The 23,490-nt window shown below is 56.1% G+C and overlaps 3 protein-coding genes and 1 pseudogene across 5 annotated transcripts; 2 read left to right on the top strand and 2 right to left on the bottom strand.

Annotated features, from left to right (window-relative positions):
• Positions 1–361: 361 nt before the first annotated feature.
• CIAO3 (cytosolic iron-sulfur assembly component 3) lies at positions 362–9,341 on the top strand. Its single transcript, XM_070413356.1, has 11 exons — positions 362–440; positions 1,888–1,983; positions 3,702–3,845; positions 4,159–4,291; positions 5,079–5,213; positions 5,531–5,649; positions 5,857–5,986; positions 7,149–7,221; positions 7,659–7,796; positions 8,313–8,470; positions 8,592–9,341. The coding sequence occupies exons 1-11, from the start codon at positions 375–377 to the stop codon at positions 8,828–8,830; spliced, it is 1,431 nt and encodes a 476-aa protein (XP_070269457.1). The 5' UTR covers positions 362–374; the 3' UTR covers positions 8,831–9,341.
• A 1,574-nt stretch (positions 9,342–10,915) lies between these two features.
• CCDC78 (coiled-coil domain containing 78) lies at positions 10,916–16,517 on the top strand. 3 transcript variants are annotated; one of them, XR_011471289.1, is made up of 13 exons: positions 10,916–11,017; positions 11,222–11,341; positions 11,427–11,513; positions 11,742–11,894; positions 12,168–12,235; positions 12,341–12,419; positions 12,524–12,649; positions 12,832–13,019; positions 13,101–13,220; positions 13,405–13,448; positions 14,035–14,101; positions 14,183–14,283; positions 14,383–14,468. XR_011471289.1 is itself a non-coding variant. In XM_070413357.1 (13 exons), exons 1-13 carry the CDS (start codon positions 10,958–10,960, stop codon positions 14,492–14,494), a joined length of 1,344 nt encoding a protein of 447 aa, XP_070269458.1. In that variant the 5' UTR covers positions 10,916–10,957; the 3' UTR covers positions 14,495–16,517. The 3 variants fall into 3 exon arrangements, 2 of the variants coding, with proteins under 2 accessions (XP_070269458.1, XP_070269459.1); XM_070413357.1 differs by having other exon boundaries at positions 13,082–13,220; positions 14,383–16,517; XM_070413358.1 differs by having other exon boundaries at positions 13,091–13,220; positions 14,383–16,517.
• ANTKMT (adenine nucleotide translocase lysine methyltransferase) lies at positions 14,606–16,238 on the bottom strand. Its single transcript, XM_070413360.1, has 5 exons — positions 15,988–16,238; positions 15,475–15,579; positions 15,253–15,393; positions 14,993–15,043; positions 14,606–14,867 (listed from the first exon to the last, which is right to left on the bottom strand). The coding sequence occupies exons 1-5, from the start codon at positions 16,147–16,149 to the stop codon at positions 14,646–14,648; spliced, it is 681 nt and encodes a 226-aa protein (XP_070269461.1). The 5' UTR covers positions 16,150–16,238; the 3' UTR covers positions 14,606–14,645.
• Positions 16,518–21,578: 5,061 nt separating the features above from the next.
• On the bottom strand, positions 21,579–21,677 carry LOC139009618 (U6 spliceosomal RNA; annotated as a pseudogene).
• Between the last annotated feature and the right edge of the window lie 1,813 nt (positions 21,678–23,490).

Consider the following 23,490-nt stretch of genomic DNA (forward strand, 5'->3'; position numbering starts at 1 on the left):
CGCAGGCGCCTCCGAGTTCTCGGGCTGCCGGCGAGGCTTGACCGAGGGAAGCAAGGCGGCGGCCTCCGCGACCTCCCGGGGCGGGGGCCCCGGGCCGCACACCCGTGGGCAGGTGAGCCCCGGGGAGGGAGGGAGATGTCCTTCGTGCCCACGCAGACCCTCCGCCCGTGCCCGGTGCCGGCGAGAAGTGGGCTCCTCCGGGGCACCCGCTCCGCCAGCAGGGGGCGCGCGCCCTCCAGGCGGGACGTCCCGGCCCCGGGCCAGGCGCGCACGCGCCGCGCGAGCTGCTTTCCGGCAGCGTGGCGGAACCTCCGCGCCGTTTCGCGCCGTTTCGGGGACGCCCGCAAGCCGCGCCAGACGGCAGTACGGCCGCCATGGCGTCTCCCTTCAGCGGGGCGCTGCAGCTGACGGACTTGGATGACTTCATAGGGCCGTCTCAGGTGGGCCGGCCGGCTGGGCGGGTGGAGGGGCCTGTCTCCCGTCTGTGTCTCCCCCTGGAAAATGGGATCCCGACCGGCAGGTGCCCTCGGGGCCTCCGGCACTCTGGCCAGCTTCCTACCTTCTGGCCCTTTAAATACAGTTCCTCATGTTGTGACCCAACCATAAAATTATTGTCGTTGCTACTTCATAACTGTAATGTTGCTACTGTTATGAATCGTAATGTAAATATCCGATATGCAGGATGGTCTTAGGCGACCCCTATGAAAGGGGTCGCGACCCACAGGTTGAGAACCGCTGTTGGGGGAACCGAAGCCGGAGAGGGCGGTGCCCCCCATCCCCCCTCCATTACTCCGCCCCAGGCCCAGTCCGCGGGTTTGGGGGCCGGGGCTCGCCGCCAGCACAGCCCAGAGAGACAAGCAGGAGCCAGTTACCATGGTGCCCTCGGGGTGACCGGGTTAGGGGTGTGCGGGGTCTGCCAGCCCTTCCGCATCCTCGCGTCCTTCTTCACGGCTCGCATTCACTGCCTGTCAGGGCGCCTGAGAACAGGGCTGGGAGGGCCGGGGCATAGAAGCTGCACCTGGGGCTCACGGGCGGGTGTACGGAAGCCGAGGGGGCCGGGCAGTTGCCGCCAGTCCCCCAGCGGGGAGTGGCGGGCTCAGGATTGGGTTGGGAAGACCCTGCCCAGCTTCTCTGTGCAAACAGGGAAGGCGTCCCGCCCCAATCGCCCGAGCAGGGGAGCTGGTCCGCTGGAGTCCCCCACGTGGCTGCCCAGTGACGGTCAGGGTGTGTGGTCCCTGGCGTTGCCCTCCTGGAGGAGAGAGCTTGCCCCTAAAGGAGACGGGCAACTAGCTTGGAAAGGGGTGCTGTCCCTATCCGGTGTACTGCCCATCCATTGCCACCCGCGGTGCAGGCCCGGGACTGGGGGCCATAATTGAGTCCCAGAAGGAGGAGGGGAACACCCCTAGGCAGGGGTGAGCCGGGTCAGGCCTCCCGCCGAGTCTTCCTGGGGCTGGTCATGTTTAGGAAGGCCATGGCCAGCGAGGTTCTCCTAGTGACCACGTGGCAGATGGGAAGGTGGGGAGAGAAATGAACTTTTTTCTAGGGCACCAGGCAGAGAGGTGACGTGCAGACAGCACTCCTGCCAAGTCCTAGGCTTCCTTTCAGTGGCCAGTGTAACACTGGCTGCTGGATCTGGGGTGGGGGGGTGTGGGGGGTGGGTGCCATGCCTCCTGGTCACACTGAGAAGAGTAAAGGTCAGAGTTGGCAGTGTGTGCTGACAGGTTAGCATGCAGGCCCCGTTAGCACCAGCCTTACGTGGACTGTGACCTGCAGAGTGCCCCTCAGTGCCTGCAGGTGTGAGAGCCTGTGCCCAGTGGGAGAGCCCACCCCTCTTCCTCAGGAGCCTCTGCCCGCTCAGGCCTGGCTTGGGGTCTCTCCCTGGTGTAGGACTGCATCAAGCCCATGAAGGTAGACAAGAAGCTGGGGCGTGGCGTGGCCAAGATCCACATTGAAGATGATGGGACTTACTTCCAAGTGAGTCAGGTAGGTTCTAGCCCAGATGACCTGAAACCCATTTCACCATTCCATCCAGTCACAAGCGCAGTGACCAGGAGACCTTCCACTCCTGCCAGTCCTTTTTCATGGTTCAGATTCAGGGAACCCGAAATCTGTCAGGGAGCCTGAGAGAACAGGAATGGGAGGGGCCGTGGACGGAGAAGCTGAATATGGAGCTTGATTTGTTCTGCAGCGGGGGTTCTTTTTGCAGGGATGCTAGTTCCCATCTTCCCCTCTGTCTGTCTCTGTCTCTGAGTTCTAATTACGTAAGATTTTCCTATTTAGACCCCTTGTTCTTAGTGAATACCTACTTCCTGTATAATTAACAATGACAAAGTCCTGATCTAATGGTGTTAAAATTCACCCCGCTGCTCTAGCCAGTGTGCTCGGTGGTTAGAGTGACGGCCCATGCACAGAAGGGTCCCGGGTTCCATTCCGGGTGAAGGGCACATGATGTACCTGGGTTGCAGGTTCCATCCCCTGCCTGGGTCTGGGCACTTGAGAGAGGCAACCAATTGATGTGTCTCTCTCCCTCCCTCCCTTCTACACTGTCTTAAAAAATCAATGGAAAAAATATCCTCAGGTGAGGATTAACAACAACAAAATTTCCACCCCGCCTATCTGCCATTGGAACTCTGTGCCATCCCGTGGACTATAGGCACCAGGTGTACTGGGCCCAGGAACCCCTTCCGAGCACGGGGAGGAGCCCCAGGGTAACTCCTGGTGGGGGTGGACAGTGGATCAAGCCTTTACAGGGAAAAAGCTGGCTATGAACTTGGTGCAGGAGGGTGAATGCCTCAGGGCTCCCACCTGTTGCAGCACAGGGGACTGGGTTCTTTTTAGGGAAAAGACACCTCAGGAGGGGTCCCATGAATGAGGGGACCTAATTGAGGTGGGGGTGCCAGTGTGTCCTGCTGTCCAGAGCAGCAGTGCTTGATATGGAGGGAAGGTGGGAAGCTCATCAGCCTCCTGCTTGGTACTGCATTGCATCCCGGGTCTTTAGGCTGATCTGACTCTAAAAGTACGTATTGAGCTCAAATTGTGGCTTTGTGCAAAGCGCAGGCCGAGTGAACTTAGCTGAGAGTTCCAGTCTCGGCCTCTGTGGCTCACCTGGCCTTGGTTCAGACCATGCCTGCTTTTGCAAAAGGAGTGAAGGGGCGCAGCTGGGATAATCTGCATCTAAGAAGAGTCACTGAGTTTCAGCCTGGATACTGGACTCGAATACCAAGGTCTCTGCTTGGCAAAGTCTGATTTGTTGCTGTCCACGTGTCTTTCTCAACTCCAGGTGCTGGCACAGGGCAGGTATAGCCACTGCACAGGCCCCACCATCTCCTCCCTCTGCCCTCTTTCCTTCTTCCTTTCTCCTCGCCCTTGCCATTCTCTTCCTCTTTCAGAGCCTGGCCTTTGGCATTTTCCTGTCCTCATGGTCCCATGAATGCCTGGGGACCAGCAACCCCTCCGGGACCCCTGTGGAGAGTCGCCAGCCTCCAGCTGACTTTGTACCAGTCAGAATTCGATGGTGCTATTTAAATCTAGAATGAGTATAAGTACTCCTGTAATAAGTAACTTTTAAAATTTAATGATACATAAAGCCAGTTAACTATCATGTTGGTTGTCAGTGATGTGAGCAAGAGAATCAAGGTTCCCGGGAGGTCCCGCTATCTTCAGAGCTCTCTTTCCTCATTACCGGGTTCTTGTGCTTCCAGGACGGAGGGACACGGAAGCTGGAAAAGGCCAAAATCTCACTGGACGACTGTCTGGCTTGCAGTGGCTGTGTCACCTCGGCAGAGACGGTGCTCATCACTCAGCAGAGCCATGAGGAGCTGCGGAAGATTCTAGATGCCAATAAGGTAAGTGGTGGACAGTCTTCGAGACTCTGCTGTAACCCAACATCAGCCCCAGCATCCTTCATTCATGCTGTCAAGGACAGCTCCTCTCCTGGTACTGTTAGTCCTGCGTCTCCAGTGACCCCACATTAAGTCTACTCTGTGGGATCTCAAAGAATTCCTTGTCAGTGTTTTGACAGTGAAGTGTCAGGCCCTGAATTTGGGTTCTGTGCACATAAGAACGGCATGCCCCGATGAGCTGGGCCCTCTTGCCAGCTCGGCACACTGGGAATCAGTGTAAAACTCCAACGTGAATGGTGTGTCCTTCGCTTTGCAGACAGCGGCTCCTGATCAGCAGAAGCTGGTTGTCATTTCAGTCTCACCCCAGTCCAGCGCATCGCTGGCTGCAAGATTTCAGTTGAATCCTACAGACACCGCCAAGAAGTTAACTGCATTCTTTAAAAAACTAGGTAGGTGAGGAACCTTGTGTGAGTGTACAGTTTGGAACACAGGCATGGAGAGGGGGCTCTTCACGCCTCCAAATCACTGAACTTACACGTATCAGAAACTATTATGAGTTTGACTTTAACTTGAAGTTTTTGCTTGATGGTTGGAAGCAGTGCCATTTAAGAGGAAGCCATCTGAATCCTGACTGCACTCTGCCAGATCTGAGATTCGCCCACTCTTATTGTTTCTGAATATCATTATCAAGGCATATTTCCCAGGCCCGTTCTGGGTCTGGCTCAGATCAAATGGCTGACCTCTTTATATGCCAGGAGCAGGGAGGAGGTTGGGGTGAGCCTGGTGCAGACTGATGTCCTAGGCCAGTGGTCGGCAAACTGCGGCTCACGAGCCACATGTGGCTCTTTGGCCCCTTGAGTGTGGCTCTTCCACAAAATACCGACTTCTGCGCATGGGCCACGAAGTTTCGATCATTCTGTACGTGCGCGCCCACACGTGGTATTTTGTGGAAGAGCCACACTCAAGGGGCCAAAGAGCCGCATGTGGCTCGTGAGCCACAGTTTGCCGACCACTGTCCTAGGTGATGCTAAGTGCAGATGAAGGAGGCCATTTGTCAAACGCAAGCTTCCCAGATAGCAGCACAGACTGTCCGTCCACAGCACAGCATGTCCTGTGACACTGGAACTGTGTGCTTCCTGTGGCCACTGGGAGGCAGACCTCTGCTTCTGGGGGCATGGTCAACAGCACCTCACACTTTGTCATCCCTCATGGGGCTCATGGGTGCTCACCTTGCAGGGGCGCACTACGTGTTTGATACCGCCTTCTCGAGGAACTTCAGTCTCCTAGAGAGCCAGCGAGAGTTTGTGCAGCGATTCCGAGAACAGGCCAGCTCCAAGCAGGCCTTGCCCGTGCTGGCTTCTGCTTGCCCAGGTGTGTTCACACTGCTGACCAGATCAGCTGGATGTGGGTAGTGGGAATGCTGGAGGGGGGAATGCTGGAGGGGGGGCGAGGGGGTTCTGTCAGCCCAGAACGGCCTCTTTGGCAGGAGCTGCTCTGCTCTGAGAGTCACGTGTAGTCACTTCAGTTCCCCCAAGACAGTAATCACGTAGCTGCTAGAAATAGAGTGGGATGTTCTTTAATGGGATGGGACTCCTTGTACAAGTAGGTCCACCTCCAGAATGTCATGTCACAGCCCACAGTGAGAGGTGAGTTATGAGCCATCCCCACTTGTTCCAAATTGGCCTCAGGCTGGATCTGCTATGCCGAGAAGACCCATGGGAGCGCCATCATCCCCTACATCAGCACCGCCAGGTCCCCACAGCAGGTCATGGGCTCCCTGGTCAAGGACTTCTTCGCCCAGCAGCAGGTAACGGACATCCAGCAATGAGTGATTTGGTGTCATTGGCTTGAAAGTTGAGCTAAGACCTGCAGTGTCCAGGGACCCACTCACAGACTTGTGGTCACTCCTGGCTGTTTCAGGCTGTGCCTGTGGGGTCACTCTGTTTCACCCTAAGAGGACCTCTTTGCTGCTGGGGTCAGGCAGTGACTCCACATTCCACTTCTCTCCGTACAGCATGTGACCCCCGACAAGATCCACCACGTGACAGTGATGCCCTGCTATGACAAGAAGCTGGAAGCGTCCAGACCTGACTTTTTCAGCCAGGAACACCAGACGCGAGATGTGGATTGTGTCATCACGACAGGTGTGGGTCCTGCCGCCCTGAGCCCCTGCACCTCCAGGTCCAGGGCACAGGCTGGCATTGCCTAGGGCTGCTCCCAGGCTCTGGCTAGAGCTGTCGTCCCGTGTGCAGAGCACCTCGGGGCCTAGCATGAGGCAGGGGCCCTCCCTCAGAGCCTGGTTGGTGTTTACAGCTGTCTTGTCTCAGGGACCTGAAGCAGACTGGTCTCCCAGCACCACCAGTGTCTGCTCTAAAATAGTCTGTACAGCCCAGTCAGCGTGACTCAGCACTTGAGCATCAACCTATGAACCTTGGAGGTGACGGTTCGATTCCTGGTCAGGGCACATGCCCGGATTGCAGGCTCGATCCCCTGTGTTGGCCGTGTAGGAGGCAGTTGATTGGGGATTCTCATCATTGATGTTTCTATCTCTCTCTCCCTCTTCCTTCCTCTCTGAAATAAAAATTTATATACATCTGTACAAGGAGATGGGTGTAGAGTTTTGTCAGCCTTCTGGCTCACGTTTATTATACCATTTCTGATTTGAGCAGCCTCACAGTGTCTCCAAATACTTCTTTTTTTTAAAAAATATATTTTATTGATTTTTTACAGAGAGGAAGGGAGAGGGATAGAGAGTTAGAAACATCGATGAGAGAGAAACATCGATCAGCTGCCTCCTGCACATCTCCCACTGGGGATGTGCCCGCAACTCAGGTACATGCCCTTGACCGGAATCGAACCTGGGACCTTTCAGTCCGCAAGCCAACGCTCTATCCACTGAGCCAAACCGGTTCCGGCTCTCCAAATACTTTTAAAAATTTTTTAAAAAGAGAGAGGAAAAAAAAGAAGAAAACTAATAAATGCTGGAGAACTCAAACGGGAAGGTCTCCATGCACAAGCACATGCCCAGGGCACCCTCCTGTGGAGCACCTGCGATCGGGGCATTCTGAGCCCCACCCAGTCACTGTGAGGGGGTGCAGTCCCAGGGCCCTCCTGAGGGTCTTCAGAAGTGGAGTCTTCACCCCTGTGCCCAGGTTTGTCCTCTACCCACAAGCCAGCGGGTGGACATCCAGGCCTCAGGTGACAAGTTACCGGTTGCTAGGGGTGCAGAGCATGTGGGTGTTCTTTGGCATTCTCTGTTTTTACTGAAATCCCAGCTGATGAGCATCTGCTGTGGTTCCATTGCAGGAGAAGTTTTCAAGTTGCTGGAAGAAGAAGGGGTCTCACTATCAGAACTGGAGCCAGCCCCGCTGGACAGTGTGTAAGTCACTACCTGCCATAGTGGAAGGGATGAACAGACATTCGGTGTCGGGGCACTGTTGACATTGGGGGTCGCAGGTCCTGGCAGGCAGCCGAAACATGTGGTAATGGGCGGTGTCCCCCTCCCCACCTCTTCCCACCATAGCTTCCTTCTGGTTAGTTCCATGCCCGCCCTGTGGTCTGCTTTGGTGTCCACAAAGGCAGTTGTCATCAGAAATGACACCAACTTGATACAGATCTGAGCTCACCAGATCCAGGTGACTCAGTGGAGGGGGCCAGTCTTCTCCCACCTCCTGACACACCAACGAAGCCCCCAGGGGTCTGTGACTCATTCCCACTTAGAAAGCAAACTCCCTCCACCATGAGAGACAGAGGTCACCTGGAAGCCGCAGCAGATAGCAGCCCGGCTGCCACCTGAGGCCTTACTCTCCTCCCTAGGTTCAGCAGCGTGTCTGTTCAGGAGCCCACCAGCCATCGAGGTGGGGGCTCTGGGGGCTACCTGGAGCACGTGTTCCGGCATGCAGCCCAAGAGCTCTTTGGAATCCACGTAGATGAGGTCACCTACAAACCCCTGAGGTCAGTGGGAAGGGCTAAAGTGGGGGCAGCCTCGGCCCTGGGTCCTTTGCTGAGGTGGGCTTGGCAGAAGACAGTGAGGTGGGTTTGGCGCAGATCCTGAGTCACTGGACAGGAGCTGGTCCTCTTCTCTGGCTCCCCTGAGTGGCCAGAACTCTCCAGGCCTTGATCTTCCTATTGTAAAGGTCGGGGTCCCCTGCCCACCCCATGGCAGTCCAGAGACCTGAGAGGCTAGTGGTGGCAGGGTAGTGGACCCAGCACAGGATGTCCTTCTGGAACATCCTACCCTCAGAAGGAGGGTAGGGCTTTGTGTCTGACCTCACTTCACCACATGGCTATCCTTGGGAAGCGGGGTTCCCATTCTACAGATCGGGAAACCGAGGCTGGGGTGGGGTCACCTGCTGACTCGTGGAATTAAGCTTTCTGCCCTCCTTCTCCGTCACTGTCCTTCACTGGGAGCTGGTAAGGTTGACATCGTGCCTGTGGGTGAGGATGAGCGTGGTGGTCTCTGCTCCCCAGGAACAAGGATTTCCAGGAGGTGACGCTGGAGAGTGAGGGCCGAGTCCTGCTGCACTTCGCTGCGGCCTACGGTTTTCGTAACATCCAGAACCTGGTGCAGAAGCTCAAGCGAGGGCGCTGCCCATATCATTATGTGGAGGTCATGGCCTGCCCCTCAGGTACTCTCAGCAGACCCACTCACAGGTGGTGCAGGGGCCCCTGTGGGGCTCTTTACTCCTGGTGTGCCAGCACCCTCCCCATGGCCATGCCCTCACCCTCGCCCATCCTGTTCGGCCACAGGTTGCTTGAACGGCGGAGGCCAGCTCAAGGCCCCCGAGATGCCCGGCAAGGAGCTCCTCCAGCATGTGGAGAGGCTGTACAGCATGGTCAGGACGGAGGCACCAGAGGATGTGCCTGGGGTCCAGGAGCTGTACGAGCAATGGCTGCACGGCGAGGGCTCAGAGCGTGCTAGCTGCCTGTTGCACACGAGCTACCACGCAGTGGAGAAGGCCAGCTCTGGACTCAGCATCAGGTGGTAGGAGGGCTCACCATAGCCAGTGCCAGGACCTCAGGACCCAGGGCTTGCCCCCAAAATGGTGGGTGAGCTGTGAGGATGTACTAGAACCTACATAGAGATGGGACTCAGGACCCACAGCCAGTAAAGATGACTTCTAGCCTGGACTCCCCAGCGCAGGCCACAGCGTCCATAGGGTACTGGCACCTCTCCACAGGCCCATGTCTACGGGCAGTGCCCTTGCTCTTGCTGGTTGTGGTGAGCCAAGTGTGTGAAGGTTTCAGCCAGTCCCGTGAGGAGCTTAAGGCAGAGTAAAAGTGGGGTTCCACCTGGCCCATGTGGCTCAGCTGTTGAGCATCGACCTACGAACCAGGCGATCATGGTTTGATTCCGGTCAGGGCGCATGCCCAGGTTGCAGGATCGATCCCCAGTAGGGGGTGTGCAGGAGGCAGCAAATCAGTGATTCTCATCATTGATGTTTCTTTCTCCCCCTCTCCCTTCCTCTCTGAAATCAATAAAAATATATATTTTTAAAAGTGGCGTTCCTTTCCCACATTTCTAGAGTTACTCCTGAAGCTCCGGTAGGGATGGGTCAGGTGTGCCCAGCATGGGGAACCTATTGCACTTGGCAGCAAAGTACACTAGCAGGAAAGCAGCACCCAGCCCATGACACCCCATGCTGGGGAAGCGGTGCCCACTCCACCTGGACCTGGGTGTTTATTTTAAGGAAGCTGTGGCCTCCAGGGCCTGGGAACCTATGTTCTCCACTGCTGGATCCCCACTTACAGGGTAGGGGAAGGGGGGGAGAGCACACAGGGCTCTGCCTGCAGGTCCGTCCCCACTACACTGAAGGACTTCCCTCTGAAAGCAGCTTCTAAGAGCTTCTGCCAACATTGAAAAAAAAAGCTTTTCAGAGTTTTAAAGTTCAAAAGCCCTGTGCGTTCAAAAGCCCTGTACACCCTGCTAGACTTTCCCAAACATTCAGATCTCGGGGCTCAAGTGCACCCCAGAGAGGGGCCCACCTGTCCACCACCAAGAAGCACCAGAGTGCCCACCCTCCTCCCTCACAGAGGGGCTTCCCTCTCTGGACCCTGGGGAGGGCTGTGGGCAGAGGGGTCAGCTCCACACACACACACACATTGGGGGCCAGATAAAGAGCCCTGCTCCCTGCTGCAGGGGCTACCTGAGGGCCCGGATGGAACCCCTCGCTCCAGGTTCAAGCTGACCGGCTGCTGCGGACGCCAGCTCCTGGCCAAACCACGGCTTGCTGCAGGCCGCGCCCCCTTGAGCCACGCCTTCACACAGGCTCTGCCCCACCCAAGTCGCAGTCCATAGGCCACGCCTCCTTCAACAGACCCCGCCCTCCTGGCCTCTCCCGCCGGAGCCGGGCCAGTGTCCCACAGCGCCTTTCCCGGGCAGCCCACTTACTCGCGCCGGCTGTGCGGACGGCCTGAAGGGCACCCGACAGAGGCGGATTTCGGGCGCTGTTTACGGGACCTGGACGGAGCGCGGTGCTCAGCCTGGCCGCCACCAACTGCCCCCCGACCCGCCCGGCCCAGAACCTGCGTGCGGTGGGGCCCCAAACCTGCACTGGGAGCGCGCGTGCGCTGGACGGAGCCTTCCTGACCTTCCCTGCCCCTAATCAGGACATCTGCGCCCGCTTCCCTCAGGCTGGGGAGTGAGGGGATCTGTGCAGTTCTGCCCTCGGCCCGTCTCAGCGCCCAGCACCACTGGGAGGTTCAAAGAAGGCTCCTAATGGGTGTGCGAACCACATGGCAGGGCAGGGCACCTCCTACAGCAGTGGCAGCTCCTTTTCGTGCGCGCTGCCTCACACCAGTCCAGACTGGGCGCTTTCAAGCACTCCTGGTTCCATCCGCGCCCCGGAAAATGCTGGGGTGCTGGTCTGCATTTCCCAGCTGGGGCAACTAAAGCCAGAAAAAAATAATATGCAATATATGAAGGAGCCGAGTTCCCCCCACTTCCCCAACCACTGAACTGCTCTGTGTGTCCTTTTGTGGGAGAAGACGGGGGCGGGGAGGCGGGAGACTCTGTGGACCAACAGAGACCTTAGCAACACAAGCCCTAGTGTCGCAACAGCAGGCCAGTAAACGAAGCTGCACTGGGCTTGGGGCAGCCAGAGTTCCTTTTGCCTATGGAGCGAGCGACAGCCTCAGGCCCCAGGCCAGGGGCCCCATCTCAGGCCATTAAGAATGTGAGTCCTCCCGGGATGCTGCTGCTTCTGCCTTGGGGTTGGGGTCCTCCCTGACCCCTCAGGAACATGTCCTGGGCCTGATCCTTGGCATGGGCCTGGCTTCCCCATCAGCTAGGCTGGGTATGTGGGGGTAGATGTGGGTGTGTGGGGGCCACAGCCTGGGCCTGAGACCCACCTGTGGGATGGGTGGCGGTTCCTCCCCAGGTTCTACCACTGATTGAGGATTCGCTGCCAGGAGTCCCTAGGGATGCCCCAGCCTGGGTCACCAGTCTTAAGACAGAGCTTCCCTCAGATCTAGAACTGAGTGAGGAGCAACGGCTGCAAGTGAGTATAGGGGTCCTGGGAGCTAGCAGGAGGGGGGTGCCCACAGGATCCCACAGGTACCACCTCTCACCCCGGCCACCCACAGATCTCCAAGGAGCTGGTCGACCTGCAGATCACAACCCATCGTCTGCGGGAGCAGCACGAGACTGAAATCTTTGAGCTGAAGAGTGAGGTGGGCGCTGACGTGTGCCCACATATGCCAGCCCAAGTCCTTGGCGGGATGCGTACCTAGGACCAGTGCTATGGGGGGTTGCAGGTGTGCCCCTCGAGACGGGTGACAGAGTTCTCACAGAGTATCTGATCCCTGAATGTCCCGCACGCGCTGTGTCCATGTGTGCCCAGATGGATGTTCATCTGGCCCAGCAGGCAGGTGCACCTGCTCACCCTGGTCACCCCACAGGTCCTGCGGCTGGAGAACCGGGTGCTGGAGCTGGAGCTGCATGGAGATCATGCAGCCTCAGCAAAGACTGATCCAGGGCACCTCCAGGCATTTGCACAGGAGCTTGAGCAAAAGGCCAGGGGTCAGGAACACTGCAACCATCGCATTCTTCAGGTCACCATGAGCACATGGAGGGCCTGACTGGGTGGGAGCCAAGTAGGGGGTGCAGCAGGGGTGCAGTGAGGCTGGGACCCACTCTCCTGCACAGGCACAGCCCAAGGACTTCCAGGCTCCTGAGAACGAACTGCAGAAGCTGGGAAATGGCATGAGTGTGCAGTCATCTTGCCCGGCGCCTGCCCACGTTTCTCCCAGCCCAGGGTTGGGGTGGGGCAGTGCAGGGAAGCCAGAGCTTGGGGTCTCATCCAACCAGCTCTATGTACCCCACAGCTACAGGGAGAAATGAAGTGGATGCTGGAGCAGCACGGGGCCCGCCAGCAAGCACTGGAGATGCGCGTGTGAGTGGCTGCCTTACCTGGCACAGGGCACACAGCAGCTGCTCCAAAGGGGCAGAGAGAGTCCCCTATCCTGGGCCTCACTGAGCCTCACACCCATGTCTGCAGGGCAGCCCTGGGCCAGCAGCTGCAGGGAGCCCAAGAGGAGGCCAGGACAGCTGGGCAGCGACTGGCTGCACAAGCTGTGGTGAGGCCCAGTTATACCCATTTGAGATCTGGGGGACAGGGTCCTATAAGCTTAGTAGAGGACTACCTCAAGGAGCATAGGTTCAAGACTGCCTCCATCCCCAGGCGTTGTCCACCTGCCAGGGCCAGCTCCGCCAGGCTGAGGCTGAGAATGCCAGGTTGCAGTTGCAACTCAAGAAGATGAATGAGGAGTACACCATCCGGCTGCAGCGCTACTCCCGAGCCCTGGTGGTGAGCACTGTTGTGGGTGAGAGGCCCCCGGGTCCTGGGGAGCCCAAGCCTGGCCTGGGTTTGCTGAACTTTTCAGGGACCCTCTGGGCCTCACCTACTGCACTGCAGAACCTGCTCCAAACAGGAGCTGTGGGGAAGGGTGTAGGCCCTACCAAGCTCAGGCCCCACCCCATCTCCTCCAGGAATACGCAGATGGCACAAGCCAGGCACCTACAGGCGTAGCCCTCCGGACATTCCTGGAGACCACTCTGGAGGACATCCGAGCAGCACACCACAGCCGTGAGCAACAGCTGGCCCGAGCTGCTCGAGTCTACCGTAAGCGCCTGGCAGACCTGAGCCAAAGACATGAGGAACTGTTAGGTGCCCACAGGTAGGCCCTTCCCTTCCCCTGAGAGGGGCATCTGGGGTGGGGTGCTCTACATGACCCCCCAGCTGGTTTAGTGTGCAGCAGGTGCAGGCGGACCCCAAAGGAGCACCTGGGAAACCCACGGCCACCTCTGATGAAGTCACCTCAAACCTGGAGCCACTGCCTCTGCGCCTGGTCACACAGCTCCAGAAGCTCCAAGTCCAGGTGACCCATCACTGCTGCTCCACACTGGCCTTGGGGCACCGAGCCCAGAACTCACCCTGCGGCCCATCCCAGGCTCAGCAGAGCCCCCGCTCCAGGGCCTCTGAGCAGCCCGCCTTGTTCAGCTGAGAATCCCTATCACGCAGCTTATCACAGAGGGCTCAGCGCACTGTTCTTTTTCCCACAGAAGAGACCTGACGAAGCCTCCCAGGGGAGCACATCAGAGCCACAGTGAGTGCCCTGGTGTGGGTGTCGGGGGGACCTGCAAGGGGGTATTCACTTATTCTAACGAGTCTTAAGTGCTGGGTGGGGTTCTGGTTGCAGCAGTGAAAGTGGTGGGTCTGTGCCCTCTCTCAGGTCTGTCTGTATGGGAGACACTAATAATTACAGAAAAGCCAAGTGCCCGGGGTGAAGAGGGGCCCTGACGGGAGAAGGGCTGTCCTCAAGGGTGGGGTAGGGAGAGCCCAGGGAAAGGTGTTTCAGTTGAGCCAAGGGACAGGGCAGGAGCAGGTTACCTGGTGTCCTTCACAGCCTTGCCTCTGGGCCCCATGCTTCCAACAGTGCAATGAGCAGGGGTAATGCAGGCCCACCTCGCAGGGTTTTGGGAAACAAACCCCCAGCATAGGGGGAGGCCCCCTCAGCACCCTCTTGACCTGGGCCGCCCTGCCCCCCATAGTGGCAGGGTGGGCCCTTGCTATCCTGAACTTGCCCCCAGCAGGCACCTCAAGTATTTAGGTGTCCCGACTTGAGCAGTGCCACTGGTCAGCTCCTGGGCCAACACCTGCCCTCATGTCCACCCCCCCTTCTTCTCTCACAGGAGCCTGGAAGCTGAATCCTGGGCCCAGATCCACCAGAAACTCCGGGACTTCTATCATAGCACCCAGGTAGTGAGGGGGCAAGGTGTGGCCAGGGATTCCGTCCTCATACTCTGTTCTGGCTCATGCCTTATGCCCCTCCAATGCCAGGCAAAGCTGGAACGTGAGCGGGCAGAGCTGCTAGTCAGAGCCACGATGGCTGAGGCACAACTTTCTGAGCTTCAGGAGTATGTGGACCAGCACTTAGGCAGGTAAGCTTTCGGAAAAGTGGGATGGGTGTGGATCTCAAACACTAGAGGCAGGGCTTGTCCACGGCCTGGCAGATTACTAAGGCTGGTCCCTCTGAGCAGGTACAAGCAGGAGATCCTGAGGCTGAGGAAGCTGGTGGGTCCAGGAGACCCACAGAAAGTGAAGGCCGTACCTCCAACCAAGCCTCAGCGCCCAAGGACCCGCAGCCGCTAACCAGTATCAGATAAACTCGGAGCACACCTCTTCCCGGCCAGCAGGGAACCCTCCCCACAGCCCCAGCTTGGGAAGTCATAGAACCCAACCCTCCACACAACAAGAGTCAGGTGGAGCCTACTGAGTCTTTATTGTAGCCACAATGCAATGATCAGCCAGCCTGAGAGTCAGGGGCCCTAGAGACCAAGGCAGAACTGGGTGCTGGGGCAGCCTGCCCACCTGGCCCACCACCATGGACGTCATAGGCCCAGACACGGTCCAGGCCCTCACCCACCACAGCCACAGGCTGCCAGGTGGGGAGGGGGAAGCGTCCCGACACCACGCGGGCCCCCTCAGGTAGTTCTGCCTGTAGCTTTCCCTCCAGCAGTGGGAGCTGTGGGAGAGAGCAGGAGTGGGGTGGGCAGGGCGGAACACAAGTGCCCCCTCCCAGCTCCTCCAGGCCCAGCACATACACTGGTGGCCTGGGCCTCCCCTGGGGCTACCAAACCCTACACCTACCACGCTGGGGGCCAGGAACACACACACGTTGTGGCAGTCCCTCAGGCTCACCTGTGGGAAGAGAAGGTCACCCCAGTAACGAATGGAATCCCAGCCCTGGAAGCGCTCTAGTGGGCATGGAGTGGCCTCAGCTTCTGAGTGCAAGCCCCAGCTTGCCCAGGAGGCAGGGGCACCTGGGGCTGTCAGCAAGGTCGCCACGCCAGAACTGAAGCTGGAGATCAGGTGTGGGGTCTGAAGGAGTCCAGGACTCCCCAGGTTACCTTCCAGAGATCCTCACGGTGGTAGCAGACACTGCCGGCACAGCCTGCCCTCCAGGCATGCAGCCTGGCCAGCCCCACCAGCCAGGGGTTCAGCTCATAGCCCACAGCGGGGCGGAGACCGCATCTGTGGGCAGCCAGCACCTGTGCGCACCAACAGCGTCAGAACCAGCAGGTTGGGAGGGAGCAGGGAGCGGGGCCCCCGCCCCGCCCACCACTGCTTACAATCCTGCCATCGCCAGAGCCCAGGTCCACCAGCTTTCCAGAACGGCCTCGCAGCAGCGACAACACGTGCTCCACCTGCCGCACACTCGCCCCAACATAGGGCACCTGGGCAAGGAGACATTGGCTGGGAGGGCCGGAGTCCATTAGCCACTCGGGCTCTTCACACGCCTGGTCCCCTAATCGGAATCATACTGGTGGCGGGCGGAGCCTGCCTCCTGGGCTCCTTTCTTCGCATGAGCTGCCCTGCCCTACCTGACACAGGTCCCAACTCACAGCCCGGCTGGCCCTTAGGCAGCACCCACTGCGCTCACCACTAACCGACTCAGAGCCTCAATGCAGGCCCCGCCCCCAGCCCTGGCCCCGCCCATCGGCCAGAGCCGCGCCCCTCGAAGGCCCCGCCCCCAGTCATGGCCCCGCCCATCGGCCAGAGCCGCGTCCCTCCGCAGGCCCCGCCCCCAGCCATGGCCCCGCCCATCGGCCAGAGCCGCGTCCCTCGTAGGCCTCGCCCCTCACCTGCAGCCGCAGAGGCACCCGGCGGAAGCCCGGCTGCAGGAGCAGCGCCCACATGGCGTAGGCGGCCAGGCCCGAGCCCGCCGCCACCTGCAGCAGCTCCAACCCGCTGGGCTTGCGCTCGCGCAGCTCCGTCAGCGCCTCGGCCGGGTCGTCCTGCTCCATGGCTGTGGAACACGCTGCTCAGAGGTGTCCTTCGCAGGTCTGAGACCATCCTACCGGCCCGAGACCGAGCCGGAAGTGGCGGGGCGGAGGCCGTTGCGACGCCGGAAGGGGCCGACGGAACACGCGACTTGTCCCTTCGCGTTCTGCTCTGCCAGGGCCCAGGGTCCCTCCCTGGCGCTCACCATAAAGCAGCGGTTTTCAACTGGTGTGCCGCAGGAATTTTGGAAACATGCAGTACCTATTTAGTCAGGGACCTTGACCTCTTTTCCCTTAACTATCAAATTTTAAAAATGCAAACCAGCCCAGCCTGTTGTTGAGAGTGGAGCTTTGATTCCCAGTCAGGGCACATGCCCAGGCTGCGGGCTCCATGGGGGGGGGGGGGGGGGGGGGGGGCGTGCAGGAGGCAGCAGATCAGTGATTCTCTCCCATCATTGATATTTCTATCTCTCCCTCTTCCTTCCTCTCTCTGAAATCAATAAAAATGCATTTTAAAAAAATGACAAACCAACCCAACAATAAGCCGTCTGTTGTGAATGAATCAAAATTATACCTCTTTGCCCTAGCCGGCTTGGCTCAGTGGATAGAGCATCGGCCTGCGGACTGAAGGGTCCCAGGTTCGATTCTGGCCAAGGGCACATGCCTGGGTTGTGGGCTCCATCCCCAGTGTGGGTTGTGCAGGAGGCAGCCAATCAATGATTCTCTCTCATCATTGATGTTTCTATCTCTCTCTTCCCTTCCTCTCTGAAAGCAATAAAGATATATATATCTACACTAATAAAAGAGAAACATGGTAATTAGCGTACGACCGCTACCCTTCCCATTGGTTAATCAGCATATCCTTATGCAAATTAACTGTCAGCCAAGATGGCAGCTGGCAGCCAGGCAGCTGGAAGCGAACATGAGGCTTGCTTGCTCCAGTGACTGCAGACTCCAATGTTCCCTGCCTGACTTTCAGGCCTCTGAGCTGCAACTCTAAGAAACTTTGTAACAAATATAGAAGCTAAACAAAACCCCAGAAACCAGCTTTCAGCCGGCCAGGATCTCAGAGCTGGAGTTATACATTGTTTCAATTATAGAACCGAAACAAACCAAATACCTGGTTTCAGCAGTGGAAGCCTCAGAGCTAGAGCCAGAGGTAAAGCTGGCCCAGAATAAAAAAAAAAAGAAAAAAAGTAGTGGTTGGGAGCTTCAGTCAACTGCCACCCTGAAAGCAGCCCTCAGCTCCTCACCCAGACTGGCCAGGCACCTCAGTGGGGACCCCCACCCTGAAGGGTGTGTGACCAGCTGCAAACAGCCATCAGCACCTCATCCAGGCTGGCCAGGCACCCCAGTGGGGACCCCCACCCTGATCCAGGACACCCTTCAGGGCAAACCAGCCGGCCCCCAGGCCTCTATCCTATATAGTAAAAGGGTAATTTGCCTCCCAGCACCGGGATCAGCGGAGCCGCAAGGCCTCCTGCACCGGATCAGCGTGACAGGGGGCAGCGCCCAAACCCCCGATTGCCCTGCGGCTCTGTGTGTGACAGGGTGCGGCGCCCCAACCCCACCCCCCCCCACAGACCCTGCTCTGTGTGTGACAGGGTAGAGCCATAACCTCCCCATCGGCCCTGCCCTGAGTGTGAGAGTGGTGGTGCCTCAACCCCCTGATCAGCCCTGCTCTGTGGGTGATAGAGGGCGGTGCCCCAACCCCCTGATCGGCCCTGCTCTGTGCATGACAGGGGGGAGCTCCCCAACCCCCTGATTGGCCCTGCTCTGTGCGTGACAGGGTACAGAGCCCCAACCCCCCTGATGGGCCCTGCTCTGTGCGTCACAGGGGGTGGCGCCGCAACCCCCCAATCAACCCTACCCTGAGCGTGACTGAGGGTGGCATCGCAACCTCCCATTCCACCCTGCTCTGTGCATGACAGGGGGCGGCGCCCCAACTCCCCAATCAGCCCTGCTCTGAGCCCGACCAGGGGCTGCACCTAGGAATTGGGCCTGCCCTCTGCCACCCAGGAGCAGGCCTAAGCCAGCAGGTCATTATCTCCTGAGGGGTCCCAGACTGTGAGAGGGCACAGGCCGGGCTGAGGGACCCCCCCTTCCACCACGAGTGCACAAATTTTTGTGCACCAGGCCTCTAGTATATATATAAAATTATACCTCTTTTTTGTCAGATCGTCAAAAAAATATACTTTTTGGTGTGTCCCAGAACTTTAGTAATTAATTTATGTGTGTCATGAGTGAAAAAGGTTGAAAATTGCTGCCCTAAAGCATGGAGATCGCCATCACCACATAGGATTCCACAGCCAACAGCTAGACCGGGTGGCACAAGGGTAACTCCTCTTGCCTCAGAGCCACTGTCCTTTTCGTTAAATACACTGAAGAAATAGGCATGGGATTCCCTCCCGCCGCCCTGTCATCTTGTACCCAAACCGTTGAAGTCCTGCATTCTCATCACACTTGATACTTTCCTGCCAGGCTGTTTCATCTTGAAAGGTGTTTGCTGGTTTCTTTCTGAAAGAGCTGCATTTAATACCAGTCTTTGCAGGTGACACTCATCATGATCTCCCCTACTCAAATTGATCACTGTGCCTGGTTGCAAAGAATAATTTAGAAAGGATATTCAAGTAATATCTGCAGACGTCTCGTGATTATTTCTGGTCTTACGTTTCTCATCGTTCATAACCTGATGGCCATTATGACAGATACTGGGGGTCACAAGATGTCACCACGATCCAACTAGAATTGCCAAGGTGTCTCATTAACAAGGATCAAATCGATGCCTCACAAAAGGAGAAACGGAAGGACACCAAGTCAGGATGATCTGAAATTAAAACTGGATGCCTTTGGGCTTTTGGGCCTTTGGGCCTTGTTAAAGTCTCTTGGGCATTTTTTAATAGAAATAAATTTGGGCTTCACACACACACACAAAAAAAAACTTTCCTGCCTGCCCTAACTGGTTTGGCTCAGTGGATAGAGCATCGGCCTGCAGACTGAAGGGTCCCAGGTTCGATTCCGGCCAAGGGCATGTCCCTTGGTTTCGGGCACCTCCCCAGTAGGGGGGTGCAGGAGGCAGCTGATCGATGTTTCTCTCTCATTGATGTTTCTAACTCTCTATCCCTCTCTGTTCCTCTCGGTAAAAAACTCAATAAAATATATATATTTTTAAAAACTTTCCTGCCAGTTGTCTCACCTATGAAATTGACCTGGCTATCATCCCGTCTTCTCTGACAAAACCCCTCAGGACTGCTTGATGCTGATAGTTCACCTTTTGACTCCCCATAATTTACAGGAAGCTCCTCGTTCTTATTTAAATAATTTTTTCTGAGAACCAAGATGGCAGCGTAAGGTACAGACCTGTGCGTGCTGCCTCCCACAACAACATCGAGACTACCAACTATAAAAGAAAAAGTTGTCATTCAGAACCATGGGAAAGCTGGCCCAGTGGAAGCTCTACAAATGGAAGGGAAGAAAGAAGAGCATTGAGATTGAGTAGGCTGTGCAGAGGCTCCAAGAACGGAGGTACGGAATCACGTGCCAGGCTGGCTGCAACTGGATGCGTGGCTTTTTTTTAATCAGAAGGGGATGCGGACTATCAAATCCACTGAGCGTGTTTGGGGCAGGATACTAAGGTCCCAGACCTCTATGGTGAGAAGCGGGGCGGCCTTGCAACCACCCGGAGAGCGAGAGTGGCTGTCTCGTGGACTCAGCGAAGAGGCGAATAGAAGCAGAGACACCATTGCCCTTGGCCCCGCCCTGGGGATTCCCGGGGATCCCGCCCTACTCAAATTACATCCCCACCCAAGCTGTGCTAGTGACACAAAGAGAACCACCAGCGCTTTTGCAGCCCAGCCCAGCAGAATGCAGATTTCAACTCCTCGCATACATAAGGGACACACTAAAGAAGCAGAATCAGTTTCGGAGGAAGCCAGAGCCAGACCTGGCTGGGCCAGCGACATGGAACCGCTGCACCAGCAAACACACAGGCAAGTCCACCAGAACCAGTCTCACATGGGATGCTAGGAGACGACAGACAGGCAGTCTGTGCACTTGGTAGAAAACGAAATCCAAGCAAGCATACCAGATATTCAGCCACCAGGAACACCTGGAGATTTTGTCCAGCAAGGAGCCACCCAACAAAGGACAGAATGCCAAACTTCGTGTTGCTGAGAACGGCCCCTGTGAGGCCAAGGCAGCCCCGAGAGGCTGGGACGGCCCCGGTGAGGCTGAGGCGGCTCCGGCAAGGCTGGGACTACCCCAGTGGGGGTGGGACAGCTCTGGTGGGGATGAGACACCCGGGTGAGGTTGAAACAGCCCCGGTGAGGTTGCAACAGCCCCAGTGAGGTCAAGACGGCCCCCATGAGGTTGAGACGGCCCCCGTGAGGCTGAGATGGCCCTGGTGAGGTTGAATTGGCCCCGGTGAGGTCAAGATGGTCCCAGTGTGGTTGAAACAGTCCCGGTGTGGTTGAAAAGGCCCCAGTGAGGTTGAAATGGCCCCGATGAGGTTGAAACGGCCCATGTGAGGTTGAGACGGCCCATGTGAGGCTGAGTCGGCCCCGGTGAGGCTGAGATGGCATCGTTGAGATTGAGACGGCCCTGGTGAGATTGAATCGGCACTGGTGAGGTAGAGACGGCCCCAGTGAGGTCAAGACGGCCCCGGTGGGGTCGAAATGGCCCCAGTGAAGTTGAATCGGCCCCAGTGAAGTTGAATCGGCCCCAGTGAGGTTGGGACGACCCCGGTGAGGTTGAGACGACCCCGGTGAGCCTGCAACGGCCCCAGTGGGGGTTGAAACGGCCCCAGTGGGGTTGAAACGGCCCCTGTGAAGTTGAGGCAGCCCCTGTGAGGCTGAAACGGCCCCCGTGGGGCTGAGACGGCCCCTGGGAAGCTGAGAAAAATACCACATGAACTCACTCATTTATGGATAAGAAACATTATAGACTGATGAACAAAAATGGATACAGAGGCAGAGCAGCATTGAGCAGAATGTCAAACTACAGTGGGAACCCTGGGGAGGGTTGGGGGGAGTAGGAGATCAACCGAAGGACTTATATGCATGCATATGAGAATAACTAATGGACACAAGACACTGGGGGGTGGGGGAAGCCGGGGGAATGTCAAGGGGGAGAAAAAAGGAGACATGTGTAATACTCTTTGTAATACTTTAAGAAATTAAAAAAATAAAATAAAATAAATAATTTTTTCTTTTTTTTTCAATCCTCACCTGAGGGAATGTTCATTGCTTTTAGAGAGAGAAACATGGATGTGAGAGAGAAACATAGATTGGTTGCCTCTTATACACACCCCAACTGGAGACCGGAACCCACAACCTAGCGATGTGCCCTGACTGGGAATTGAACCCATGACCTTTCAGTGTACCAGATACTCCAAACAACTGGCTCGAGCTGATTGTTCTTATATAAGTGGTAAATATTGGGCTGGGCATGCTATTTTTTACGATTTTTTTTTCACGAATTTGCATGCCATCCTTGTGCAGGGGCCAATCTCTGTTTCGTTCCAATTTTGGTCTATGTGCTGCCGAAGCAAGCACTGGGTATACTATTTTTTTAAATATGTTTTTATTGATTTTACAGAGAGAAAGGAAGAGGGATAGAGAGATAGAAACATCCATCGACTGCCTCCTACACACCCCCTACTGGGGATGGAGACTACAACCTGGGCATGTACCCTGACCTGGAATCAAACCAGTGACCTCTTGGTGCATGGGTTGGTGCTCAAGCCACTGAGCCACACGGGCTATGCCATTATAGCTACTTTTGAAGTCATCAAGGCAGCACTTTGCCTTTGGCTACCTCAGCCCAGATGACTGAATTACACACTTACTCTAGTTTGTGCTCTTGCCAAGGGCAAAACCGAACATTTATATCAATAGTTACTATGCCTTTGGGGTAGTTCGTGACCACAAGGTTTCCTTACCTCTAATGGGGATACAACTAAGTATGGCTCTTAAGACCAAAAACTATTAGATGCCATATTCCCACCCGCCACCTTGGCTATTAAGATGCTTGGGCATTCCTAACTTGACTCCCTGGAGTCTAAAGCAAACAGCCTCACTAATATATTTCCACCAACAACACTGCTCTCAAAGGAACCAATAGCCAAACCTCTGTCATGGTTCAAAGGGAGGCTCCCCAAATGATAATGTAGAAAAACTGACTAGGAATGCTCTAAAATTGGCCCCATTAAAGGAAAAACAATACTGGAACTCTAATAATTATTGGTTTGATGAAAAGAGAGAACTCTGGCTTGAGCCAAATAACAATCCACTCCTGCCAGAAATTCTAAGTTCCCATTACTGTGCACGCATTGAATTGTTGGTCACTGATAAAATTATAACCGTTATGAACCGATAGTGGTGTGGAAATGTTAATAAGGCCACAAAAAGCATCTACTTTTCTTGCCCCAACTGCCCAAAAAATAATCCAAAAGAAACTGTCCACACCACCCACAAACATTTTAAATTGCCTAACAGATCATTCAAGGTGTGGCAAATGGACTTCATTCATCTAACCCCCCACCCCCACCCCACCCCATCTCATAGATACAACTATGTCTTGGTAATAATTTGTGTTTTCCCCTTGGGTCAAAGCCTTTCCACGTTGACAAGCTACATGTCTCTTCAGTGCCTAATCCTATTGGGGAGGGGCGGGGGAGGGAATCATCCCGACCTGGGAAACCCCTCTTGAGCTCCATAGTGACTGGAGAACCAGTTTTACTGGTCAAATATTACGGCTAGACGGTGCTATTTGGCAGATTCTATAGCATTTTCACTTGTCATCCTCTGTACTCAGGACTAGTTGAACAAGCCAACGGCATTATCAAAACTCAATTGGCAAAATTTGTGGAAACCCTCCAAATACCTTGGCTGAAAGCGTTGCCATTGGTCCTTCTAAATCTCAGATCCACCCCCTTTAGAACTCATAAACTCTCAACCTTTGAAATAGTCATAGGGTGCCCGATTCACCTAGTCCCTACCTCTTTTGATCTACAGCTAAAAAAAGAGGTACATTTCAATATTCCAAAAGTCTGTTGTGTCCATTGAAATTGACCATGTTTGGCCCTAGCCAGTTTGGCTCAGGATATAGAGTGTTGGCCTGTGGACTGAAGGGTCCCAGGTTCGATTCCGACCAAGGGCACATGCCCAGGTTGTGGGCTCAATCCCGTGGGGGTGTGCAGGAGGCAGCCAATCAATGATTCTCTCTCGTATTGATGTTTCTATCTCTCTATCCCTCTCCCTTGCTCTCTGAAATCAATAAAAATATTTTAAATAAAAATAAAAGAACTATATTTGCCCTGGCCAGTGTTGCTCAATGGCCAGAGCACTGGTACACACACCAAAGGGT

This window comes from Myotis yumanensis, unplaced genomic scaffold (genome assembly GCF_028538775.1).
Source record: "Myotis yumanensis isolate MYYU_CA2020_CCGP unplaced genomic scaffold, mMyoYum1.0.hap1 SCAF_4, whole genome shotgun sequence".
In the NCBI taxonomy this organism is placed as follows: domain Eukaryota; kingdom Metazoa; phylum Chordata; class Mammalia; order Chiroptera; family Vespertilionidae; genus Myotis; species Myotis yumanensis.